Below are 12,500 nucleotides of genomic sequence, written 5' to 3'. Positions count from 1 at the left end.
ATACACTTCTAGTAAATATATAAATAGCCCAGAAAGTGAAGGAGAACACAGTCGCCCAGATAGCCGAATTGGTAATGCATTCGACATGTAATCGAAAGGCGTGGGTTCGGTCCCCACTCTGGGCGCGTGTTTTTCTTTCTTTCGTTCTTCTGTATATTAAAAAAAATGTTTACTTCATTAACCGTAGTGAAAAAGAAAAGAGCCTAACCACACCCCTATGCCTCCTTTGGCGTTGTAGACTGCTGACCTATCTTTCTGTATTTCCTCAACGAGCCCCTCATCTCCTCACTATATTATTCTGCGAAAGCCTAGCGAGGGTCTCGGTTCTGGCAGCCTTGATGCCTAGGTAGCATAAGAGGGCTTCCCGCCAGTTACCCGCTCATGACAGGCTGTAGACGTTTGAGTCACGCCCCGGGGGTTGAAAAGAAGGTCCCCTTCTCCCCGTGTAGTCAGAGTGGCGCTGGCTACCACCCTCAAGCGTCAGATACACTTCTAGTAAATATATAAATAGCCCAGAAAGTGAAGGAGAACACAGTCGCCCAGATAGCCGAATTGGTAAGGCATTCGACATGTAATCGAAAGGCGTGGGTTCGGTCCCCACTCTGGGCGCGTGTTTTTTTTTCTTTCGTTCTTCTGTATATTAAAAAAAATGTTTACTTCATTAACCGTAGTGAAAAAGAAAAGAGCCTAACCACACCCCTATGCCTCCTTTGGCGTTGTAGACTGCTGACCTATCTTTCTATATATATATATATATATATATATATATATATATATATATATATATATATATATATATATATATTATAGTAGGATTTATTGGCAGGACGTCACCAAGGTTTGTAACGAAGCTTGACTGTCTCAAAGTCCACGCGCGTCTAAGCGAGCTTCCAGGTCTCGAAGCCAGTCTCTCGCACAGCACTCTTGAAGCCTAGCCCAGATCAAAGCCCATACATCGCCTTTGCCTTGAGACAAGTAAGGCCCATACCCATTTAGGGAACTGCTTGCTGCCCGTAGTGTCTTCATTCCTCGTCACCAGCATAGCCTAGTTATGTCCAGTGCATGACGAAAGCCTTTCCCAATAATTTTCGACACCGATTATCGAGTGCTAGCTGAGTGCATACTTTGCCCCCAAATTTCCGTAGCTTATCTCTCCATAGAGTTCTCGGCCGACCCCTGTTGCGTTTGCGGTCTTCGCAGCCACTCTGTTAAACTGATGGTCCCCCTATTGCCCCTTATACGCAGTACGTGACCCGTCCACGACCTTTTCCTTCGCTTAATTTGAACTGGAATGTCCTCCAAATCGGTTCCCTAACCCGTTCGGCTGTTTTCCTGTCCCTCGGCGTGGCCCCTATAGCATTCTCCGTTCCACAGGCCATTGGGCCGATCTTAGTTGCCTTTCGAGTCGTTTAATGAAACCCCAAGTTTCTGTCTCGTAAGTGATTACTGGAAAAACTCATCGATTTAATACAAGCTTTTCGATTGATAGAGGAAGCTTACTGGTCAGGACATCTGAATTCTTAACAAATCAGCCCCCCCCCTCCCCCCATGCTTATCCTGCTGGTAATTTCCCGTTAATGGTTTGGATCAGAATGACTTGCCCAAGGCATACGTATTCGGCTACTGTTTCCAAGGCTTTATTACCTACCTGAAAGTCATGCGTCCTGGCGTGTTGATTCGACATTACCTCGTATTACTTCGTGTTTATTTTTAAGCCTGCAGTCACACTTTAGGAGCAGAATTGGCAAAACATGCGCTGCAAATCCTGGCTGATTTGACTGAACAGGACAATATCGTTTGCAAAGCTTAGGTGACCGAGATATTTCCCATTGATGCGCACCCCGGTTTTCCTCCACTTAAGCTTTCTGAGCACACCCTCCACACCAGCTGTAAATAACTGTGGCGACATTGTGCCCCCTTGCCGGGCAACGTTTTTTATAGGAAATTTACAAGTTCTGTGATGAAGCCTTATAGTTCCCGTGCATCCGTCGCATATATTTTTCAAGAGCGCAATGAATGCCTCGTGTACGTCGTGATCACGCAACGCCTTGGGTACCGCTGAAGTGGGCAATGAGTCAAATGCTTTTTCATAATCATGAAGGGTATATACAGCGGTGCATTATACAGTATACTCGGAACACTTTTCGATTACCTGGTTGATATAGGGTGATTATGGTCTAAAGTTGAAAAACCTTTCCTGTAACCGGCCTGTTACCGTGGCTGTTGAAAGTCCATAGTGGCACCCTTTGCAAATAATTCGTAAGTAACGGAGAGCAGGCTGGTAGGCCTGTAATTTTTAAGCTGCTTGGAATCATCTTTCTTATGAAAAAAAAAAAACCTACATTCGCATTTTCCCACGCGTTTGGCACCATTAAAGACCTCAAGCACTGCGAGATTAGGGCTGCAAGCTTTATTAGCACAAAGTGTCTTGCGAGGGACGCTATACCAGCCGTAATGCCATCATCCCCTGGAGCTTTGCCTTTCTTCATTGCTTGGAGCGCCGTTGCGATCTCACCTGTCGTAACCGGCGGAACCTGACGTACACCAGTTTAGGCAAAACTTTCCTAGTCAGAGGCGGAAGCGAACAACTTTTTGTAGAATTCCTCGGCCAGTTTTTTATTAGTATTTTATCAATATTGTTTGCTATGTTTCCCATAGCGTCCTGGAGTGCCTACATGGTATTTTTGACAATAGTGAGTTTCCTTTTAGTCGGATTCACACTTCCTCCGTGTATCAATGCTGCCTCAAATTTTGCAACATTGAATACACGTATGTCAGCAGTCTTGCTTTTGTTGATCAATTTGGACAACTCTGACATTTCTATTCTGTCCCGCGCAGTGCAGGTTAACATTTTTTTTTTGCACTTGACAGTAACGTCCTTAGTTTTCTGTGATAGATTGGACTCATATAACTTGGGCTGGTTTTCTCCTACGCCTACTGCTGACTGAATGACCGAATTTGGGAAATGGTAATTGGCAGTGTACAGATCATTGTTTTCATGGCACAACACAGCGAATTTCTTCTCAAGTAACAGTCTGAACTCATCGACTCTTCCTCCTACGGAGGGCCCGTTAGGCGTCTTCCGCTTTGGCATCTTTACCCTTACCCTTTTCAAATCCAGGCCAATACGATAGATTTCTGACCAACCTGTGGTCACTTGTTTTAACTAACCCTGCCAATTACTTGCACATCGTGTGCCATGCTTGGGGTGCCGGTTAAAATGAAGACGATTTCGTTTTTTGTTTCACCATTTGGGGGTTTCCAAGTCCATTTGGTATTCTTTCTTTTGCGGAAGAATGTATTTATTTTCCGAAGGTCATGCCATCCGGCAAAGGCAACCAGCGTTTCCCCGCGGCTGTTTCTAGAATAGGCCTAATTTCCCTACCGCATGCTCCCCTAGTTGATTGATTGTAAGGTTTAACTCGCCGACGCAACGCAGGCGATGAGGCGCGCCGTAGTGGAGGGCTCCGGATTAATTTCGACCACCTGGGGATCTTTAACGTGCGCCTAAATCTCGTATACACGGGCGTTCTTGCTTTTCGCCTCCATCAGAAAAGCGGCCGCCGCGGCCGGGAATCGAACCCGCGACCTCGTGCTCAGCAGCGCAACGCCTTAGCCACTGAGCCACTGCGGCGGGTCGCATGCTCCCCTAGTTGTTGTGCCCCTACTTTTGCATTGGAATCACCCATAATGATAGAGTACGGAGTTCTTACTTTATTCATTGCCATTTCAATGTGTTCGTAAAACATGTCCATAACCTCGTCATCGTAAGTGGATGATGTAGGCGCATAATTTTTCGTGTGAATCATAGTTTATTAAAAATGAAGGATTTCTTTGAAAAATGATCTGTATTGCATGTAAGTCAGAAATTATCCTCTAATTTTCAAACCAATATAAAAAACGCCATCTTGGACTTTTTTTCGCTTTCAGAAATCGCCAATGTTGTTGTTTATCATATGCATGAAAAACCTGCTGTATTATATGTGTAATTTTGTCGCTACAAAGCACAAGATGTGACCTTGTTGGCTGTAGTAGTTTGTAACGAAGTTCTGGCGTCAACGTATGCGCGCAAATGGCCAGTCCAAGCTTGTCTGGTATACGTGTCGTAATCAACTATCGATTGTACGAGCAACAACGGCACTCGATGCCATCGTAGTAATGGAAAGTTTATTATGAACGGTCGGACAAAGGAGGGACGTCCACAGAGCAATATACCACTTGTTTTTCATTTGTTGGACGGCAGAAGGCAGCGAAAAAGAGCAGAAACTATTCCTGTATGGGCACTATGCCGAATAATTTAAATCCAAGTGATATAGATATTCCGTTTGTTTTCTTGCACAAGCACACTTGCAAAAACGTTGCGCTTTCGACGGCCCGAAGCTATGCATGTACTAAGTGGCGCGACGTATAATGCAGAGAGAAGAGAGATTTTTAGCACCTAGAAATTTTTAACCAGCGTCAAATATCAACATACAGATGTTTTTTAGTTATCTCGACATCACAAAAACAGCGGTAGGGAGCGACAATCGAACATGCATGCTCGCCAGTGGCTCAGCCACTGAATCACTTCTGGGAGTAACATTTGTCAAATATTTGCCCTTTGCAACTGTGGAACCTCTCCAAGGAAATTTTGAAGTGCAACAAGGAGGAAGGCCCAAGGTGTGAGCCTTCACCGTTGCGAGATGCAACAAGCTTGCAGTCTTACTGCTACTGTACAGTCACAGCGAAGGAAGGGTAAAGTCGTATCATGTCGCCTGCAGGATACTCACAATGTATACTGTTCAGCTTTGCACTCTGCACGCGCGACCAGCAGCAGCATACCATTGTAACGCTCTCGGACATACCACTGTCGGACGTAACACTGTCGGAAATACCCATGTTGCGGCTAGGTATAGAGCGCTAATAATGTTGCGGCCGCTTTGGCGGGGAAAAGTGCGTGAGAGGTTACGCAGTTCATCACGCGTGAAAAAGAAAAGCCCTCAATGAAATTGAGTGCGTATTATCAACAACAGGTAGCCGAACAGTTTCTCTGTGAACCGGTAACCGTTATATATTTGTTCGATTCAGTTCCGTATATATATATATATATATATATATATATATATATATATATATATATATATATATATATATATATATATATATATATATATATATATATATATATATATATATATATATATTTGTTTATTGTCGTTTCCTTTTCAATTATAATCAACCAACACGTTTCCCAGGCTATTTGCTTCAGTTTGCAGTAATTAACACAGCAACACAGCTTTCAACGCGCTGATCTGAGAATATGTGTTCACGCATTGCGAAGCATGTTTGCACTAACGATATTGGTACTAAGAGACACCTAAGTTGAGACTGCGAATGCAATTAGCGACAGAAATTCAACATGTGCGCCGCGAGCATAAGCAAAATGGCAGCTCCCGTTGAGAAAATGTGCGTAAACGAAGGACTGTACGAGAAGTTGATAAAGGAAACTCACTGTTCCAGGAGTTTACGCGAACATTAGAGGTGAGTGCTTTAATTTAAGAATTCATTTGCTGAAAAAATTGAAGCAGTGCATCACTGTCGGCCGGTCTCGGTGTCTGCATCTCCAAGCCCAGTCTCATACCAGCGTTGTATGCGAGTGCCAACCTCGTGGTCTTACCAGAAGACGATACGCTCTGATGGGGTAGTGCTAAGGTGCTAATGGTTGGACACTGTCGCCTAAAGTGCACGGCCTCCTCAATCTCGAGCCCGTAAGTCCACGAGAAGGCACGGTCACGGCGACCACGACCGCCACCGCTGGCTTTTTTTTACCAGACTCTGCTAAAACTCTGCTCTTGATTAGTGAAAGAAGGAAAGCGGCGGCCGGGCGCATTTAAGTCTCCGCCGTGCGGAGATTGTTTTCCCACCACTATACTTACTGTGCTTGCCTTTACCGTGATATGCGCGCCCGCATGCCTCAGTCGTGGCCTCTGCGAGTTCCGTTTAGTCTTTGGAATCACATTACTTCTGAGGCTATTTGTGGCGGAATTCCTTAAATACATTTCATCTAGGACTCTTTTTAGCAGTTAATAAGCATTTCAAAGGGCATTAAAACGAATTAGCAAGCACCGCCCACATAAACGACGATGAGAAAAGGTGGTGCAAAAAGCGAGCATGCTTTTCGACCAGCAAAAGGAGAGACTCTGAGGTAGTTACAGTGGTCCTTTGAATTAATGTACCGCATTAGGCACCACGAACGTGCAGTTCAGTGCACTTTAACGAACTTAATGAACCGTCGACACCGAGCCGTTATGCGGCCCTCAGTGCACCCGCAGGAGAGGCGAAGGAGTGCGCTTACCAGAACGTAGACGGCGAACGGCATCACTGCGGCTGCGACGAGGAGGTCGGCGAAGGCCAGGCTGACGATGAAGTAGTTGGTCGCGGTCTGCAGGCTGCGCTCTTTGTACACGCTCAGGATGATGAGTATGTTGCCGAAGACGGCGAGGAACGGGAGGATCACCAGCATCAGCGCCCAGTAGACCTTCTCTGCCGGCTGTTGCTCTTCGGCCGGCAGCCGGGAGGCGTCGGGGGACGACTCGTTGCCCGGAAACTTGGCTTCCGGCCACGAGCAGTTGTGGCCGTGGCGGTGGTCCCAGGCGCAGCCGACACCGCTCACCGAGAAGTCCCCCGACCAGTTGCCTGTCAGGTTGCCCGTTATGTTGGCCGTTAGGTTGGCCAACTCGGCCGCCACAGACGACAGCGTGTCGTTCGACAGCGACGCATTGAGCAATGCCGCAGTCGTCGCCGCCGCTCGCGTGGTGGTAGACGGCGGCACCGGAGTTGAGGACTGGTCCATGCCGGACGGTGGCATCACCGTGAGCTCGCTTCGTGGACGTTCGGCACCACACTTTCCATTGTTTTCTGCTTGCCGGGAAAGGCCGATGAACAAGCGCCACGACACCCACCGCCCTGCTAAGACTTGAATCCGAAGCCGGCGTTTTTAAATTTTCTACGGGTTGGGGACGCAGCCGTGTGGCAAATTAAGAAACAAATCTACGCGTGCGCTATGTTTTGGGTAAGCCGAAAAGACACGCCGATTTTAGGCTGCAGCAGTAGCCTTCATCTGGTAAGCACCGCTGTGGGAATAAACAGCCGGAATCCGGAACGGCAGTCATAATAGCATCGAGAGTAGCGAACGGTGAACGACCGTAGCAGCTGCGGCCTCTACGATGGCGAGTGAGAACAGCGTTAGCTTCCAGATCGGGGGCGTCCTAGCTGGACACCACAAAAAAGCGCTTGACAGTGCAGTCCGAGGCCACCTCATCACGCGCACATGCACTGAACGGCAGTCTTACATCTTCCAACGAAGGTCTCATGTCTTCCTGCTATCGGGGCTTCGCAGCAAATATACGGGAATTGTAAAGAAAAACAAACGTTTCCACAGGCGCAAGTTACAAACCCGTGGGCCTCCGCATAGTCCGAAGACATGCGCTGGTCACAGCCAGAGAGCGGGTTGTTTACGTCGTTCGGCTACAATGCAGACATTTATCGCTTCTGATGAAATAAACGGCCAAGCTTGAAAAAATTCCAATGTAGCAACTGCGCCCTATAGTGCCCTCAACCACAAGTATTAGTGTCTTCCCAGTGACGTCAGCGGGCAGCAGGCGGCCATTGTGTTCTCCGCGGCGCAGCCGTGCAGCAGGGTTTGTTAGGCAGTCCGTGAAACGCCCTCTTGGCGGGCGCCTGTCAGCGCACTCTCCTGATACCCGGCGAGCGGCCGCAGACACAGCGCAGCGAAGGTCGATTGGCGGATGGCGAGAACGCGGAAAGGACGAGTGAATCTTGAAGACAGCACAAAGAGACCCGCTGCAGGTTGGCGGCAACCGGACGTCCGGCCGCTTCCCTCCCGGGTCTGCTTTCTTTCCCGGTCCGCCGGTACTTCCTCGGAGGCGGCACAAGCGGCTTTAGGTGGTCGTTAGCCCCTGCGATCTGTCGCCAGTCCGTGAGCCACCACTTATTTCACCATTGCGCTCGAGGAGAATGCAGCGGGAGAGACGGGGACAGAAAACGGTGATCCCGGGACGTTTCTTGCGGGGGCGATTTCTTTGTTGCTCGCCGGTCAGGGCAGCCGGTGGCTCCTCCTCCTCCTTGGCTCGGCTGCTCCTTTGATGCCCGAGGCTGCGCGCGGCCGGCTTCCTTCCTAATTAATTTCCTGCGGAAAGAGACGACGGATGACAGCGTCAGCCGAGCGGAAAGACAGGCAGAGAGAAAACATCTCTTGCAGCGTGCACGGCGAAAGAACAGGAATGCAAGCCTTTTTCTAATACAACAGTTCGCTCATGCATAGCGGAGGCTCGCAAAGAATGCCGGACACATGTTTACACAGAGGAGGCACTATTCAAACAGGAGCAAGGAGTTCCCGTATAACTGCTTTCGTATTTGTGTTAAAGTCATACACCTACTGAAACCTAGCGCTTCTGTCCGGCTTCACGTGTACTTTGTGGAAGGAAAAACATGGTACGTACTGGCTGTACAAACAAACGATAATACAAGACGCAATAGCACCGCACAAACAGATGAAGAAAATTGCGGTCGTGTGCTAGTTAGTCACCGTAGTCCCAGCTGTCTGCCCAACACGTTCGCAATTGCGTTTAAACAGACGAGTCATTTGGCGTACACCAGCGCAGGAAACTTGGCACTGGCCATGTGAGCAGTTATTATGCGTCAATTAAATTTCAATCTCGCTGGGTTTTTTTTTTTTTCAGGAAAAAATTCTGAGTAGACTTTTGAGGCATTTATACGAGTAATCTTGCGGGCTCAAGACACTCAATCGAGGACTGCGAATTTATATAATTTTTGAGCCAAGAGACGCCGGGAATGTAAAGGGCGCTGATCCTTCTTTTCTATTCTTACCGGCGCATTTCCGAAAACGTTCTGTCTTCCTGAGCCCCTAGTTAGATCATGGAAAGAACGAACTTCCAATTATAATGTTTGGACTCAGCAGAATGGCCGTCCGCATGATTTCACAAAACCAGTTATCATTAATTCAACCTGTTCTAAAGTAACATTTATAATGAACTTATGTACATTTGTATGGGTATGCGTATTTTTGGGACATATCAGCAATTTACTAAGCGTAAAGGCCCAAGCGAAGTCTAGAAATGGGTTAAAGCATGGCTAACAATTTTACCTTGCTAACAGCTAAATTAACACAAGTTTATACAAACTTTTTTCGTTGCCTATACGTGTGGGTTATACAGATGAAAATGCCAATTCGACAGTTTTAGATGCTTTAAATGTGTAGAGGAATTTGTAGAACCACTCTCAAAGCAGGTACTATACTCACGTAATCTCGGTAATGATGAAGTTTTTAAAAATGCAGGACATTGTTGATAGACATTTCTACCACCACGTTAGGAAGCAATAGCGAATGAGATAACGATACGATGTAAGAGATTTTTACGGACTTATGAAAACATGTTTATTTTGGGTAATCTCGGTAACGGTGAGCAAAATTAATTATTGTATATTAGTGTACTTTTTATGCGCAAAAACCGTTTCGGATACCGTAAGGCTGTAGGAGACATTGAGGAATTCATTAAAAGTCCTTTTTAGCAAGATGTTATTCCTTTAACACCATTTGGGGAAATTTTGAAAAAATCCTCAAATTTGTTTTTTGGAAATTCGTGCGAGCAATCTGCGGACGCGAAATCAATTTGAGTACATAACGTCCTCAGAACATACTGTGAGAGTATTTAAAACGCTTTAAAGCCGCTTTTCTAAGTCATTAGGACTAAAATTTATAGAAATCTCTCATTCTTGTCGAAACATTTGTAGCGCGCGTGTGGTGGAGGGTTTTTTTTGCGCGCGCCATTTGCTTCGTATCCTTTACGCAATGTGTCCATACAGGCGGACGTACGGGCGGAGTTTTTCGCTGGAGCTGGGAATATATCGCTATTTTGGATTTAAAAATGGACTTTCGAGGGGTTATGATCTCCACACGAAAAAAACTGCGGGCGGCCTGGGTTAATTATCGTCACCTGGGTCGTTTCGTTGTCACGCCTCCAACTAGAACTGTATAGGGTATCTCGCATTACGAGGCTCTTAGCGACCTTCTACGCGTGGCGTTCGTCGTGAGCGTGAGGCTCTCCATCCAGGAGCGCCACGCAGCCAGTATAGGTTCCGTCTGCTTTCTTGCGGACTGCCCCTCGAACGCAAGCACCCTACGGTCAGTCATGTGCTGTAGGCGCAAGGCCCAAGCGACCAGCTTGCCTTCAGGCGTCGCTGGTCGGCTCCGACAACCTCTCATCGCGGAGAGGGCCCTCTCCTGCGTCGTATTCGGAGACGTTAGGGCCAGGCGAGCAAGAAGAAAACGGCGGACCGTTCCGCCAAGGTGTGCCTCTGCGGACGGAATAGCGGGGGCAAGACTTACGCGGACGATCACCTGCCTACCTCAAATAACGCCTATACCAACTCTTCAGGCCGAAGCTCAACTTAACACCCTGGATGAGATTGTGTGTCAACGCCGCTCCGCACACCAGCACAAACTTTATTTTGTTCCGGAGGCAGCGGAATTGGCGTTCTACATGGGCCGTTCTCTACCCGCCTTACCAGCCCACCCTGTAGCTAGGCCGCCCTGGCTGTACCATCAAGTGACCGACAACCGGCCGCTCATTCGACTCCACAGTCGGTCGACGGGAAACGCAGACGCGCAATCCGCGGGCGTGCCATTGCTAGCGAATCTGAACCAGCCCCAGGTTGTAGAGGCATTTGTGGGTGCTGGGGCCCAAGACGGCGTTTTAACTACGGCGATCGAATTCCCCTCTCATTCAGCAGCGAACCAAACCTGCGCTTATGAAACACTCCGCACCTGGCCTTCTATGCTGGCGGAGCTTACAGCCATCCGGGAAAGACTGCAAGCGCTACTACCGGTACTTCTTCAAGCTCCTGGAAGTTTTACAGCACAAATTTACACAGACTCAACGGCGCCATGCAGGATTTGAGACGTGTAGCCTCCAACTCATCTGTCTCAAGAGACATTCACAACCTGCTTGACACGTACCCCTGCCCTCTCAGACTGTCGCGGATCCGGCGTAATACCATCACCGCTCATATAGCGGCGGATAGTTCCTGTCACGTTACGTCGGTTCCACGGCCCCTGCCCTTGATGAAAACTGACCCACATGACCAATTTCTCCAACTAAAGGAAGATCTGCGTCGCGCCACACGCGCTCTCATCCCACCGTGTGGAACAGACCTTCCATGTGGGCTCGCTCGCTGGGAGGAGGTCCTGCTGCGCAGACTTCGAGTTTGGGTGGCCCTCTCTCCTGCGGTAACCTGGGCGTGGCCACCACGACACCATGCCCCGTTTACCACGAAATGCGCCTTCTGTACGGCTCCTGCCGAACACGCCGACACCAACCACCTGCTATGGACGTGCCCTTCCCTGAGTCCAGCGAGATCCCGACACCTTCGCGGCACAGGCCTACATCCTGGGAGACCCCCCGACCTTCAGAGATGGCTGTGGGGGCCCCACCACCGATGTCTTCTGGACTTCCTCCGGGAAACGGGTGCCAACAGGACCTTATGCAAAAGGGCATACTATCGCAATTGAAAAAAGTGTAAACGGGCAAACCTTGTATATGCGAAGCATACCTTTCGGAACCTCGACAAGGTGTCGGCGCCGTATTTTCTTTTTCTTCTTTTTTTGAAGCGGCTTTTAGCCTTGAGGATGCCTTACATAAAAAACGTCTGAAATAACAGTGTGCACGAACCAACGTTATTTTTAGGCATGAAAATTGCCTTTTTACTGGCGACAGCGAAAATATTCCGCATAACATTGAAAGCTGACAGTGATTAAACGTATGTTCGGCTTTATTTTAAGGTGAAAGCCTTAAATGGCCGGTTGGGAAGAAGACATCCGTACTAGAAACAGGTCTTTCGAAAGCGTTTTATGCCACAAGGTGGAATACATACCAAACGGCGTTCTTAATTAAACCTGTCGGTAGCGAGAGGTGGCTCCTTCACGAGCGCTCAACAGCAGAAGGCGTTAGACACCACGAGTCAGTATAATGCGAAAAATAACGCTTCGGTTGTGCTTCGTGTATACAATCGTCCACCTTGGCAGAGTTTTGTGTGACGTGTGTGATTGTTCTTTTCTTGGGTCTCTTACTGAAAAACTACTTTAGCCAGGTTAACTACTGGCTCAGTGCAACGACTCACTATTTTTATGCTTTTAGTTCACTAAAAGTTATCTCTGTTCTGTCAGTTTTGTGTTACCGGTTGTGTTTATGGTGGTGTTTGGCATGATCTTGGCAGGCTTGGTGCGGACGTTGTGAGCCTGGAGAGAATAATTTACCGCGTTGCGTTTGTGTTGTTATCAACCGGGTTGTGTTTCAGACTAATCTACCGGGTACTTTGGATTGTTTGCGGACTTTGTGTGGGCAGTGTGTGAATACTGAATAGAAATCTTTTGTTTGTTTATTGCGTAAATAAAATTGCAGGCTCTATTTCAGTAAAGTTTC

The 12,500-nt window shown here is 47.8% G+C and overlaps 1 protein-coding gene across 2 annotated transcripts in view; it reads right to left on the bottom strand.

The window, feature by feature from the left end:
• The window catches only part of LOC144178228 (dopamine D2-like receptor), a 773,504-nt gene that overhangs the window by 351,884 nt on the left and 409,120 nt on the right, over positions 1–12,500 (bottom strand). For both annotated transcript variants that reach the window (XM_077705925.1, XM_077705924.1), the window contains one exon: positions 6,335–8,188. In XM_077705925.1, the coding sequence (XP_077562051.1) occupies positions 6,335–6,847 (513 nt within the window). In that variant the 5' untranslated portion in view covers positions 6,848–8,188. The remainder of the gene's footprint in view (positions 1–6,334; positions 8,189–12,500) is intronic.

Source organism: Haemaphysalis longicornis, unplaced genomic scaffold (genome assembly GCF_048455015.1).
Source record: "Haemaphysalis longicornis isolate Haplotype H1 unplaced genomic scaffold, Haemaphysalis longicornis Haplotype H1 scaffold_4, whole genome shotgun sequence".
NCBI lineage: Eukaryota > Metazoa > Arthropoda > Arachnida > Ixodida > Ixodidae > Haemaphysalis > Haemaphysalis longicornis.
Note: the sequence above shows the minus strand (reverse complement) of the source record. Positions and strands in the feature narration are given on the sequence as shown.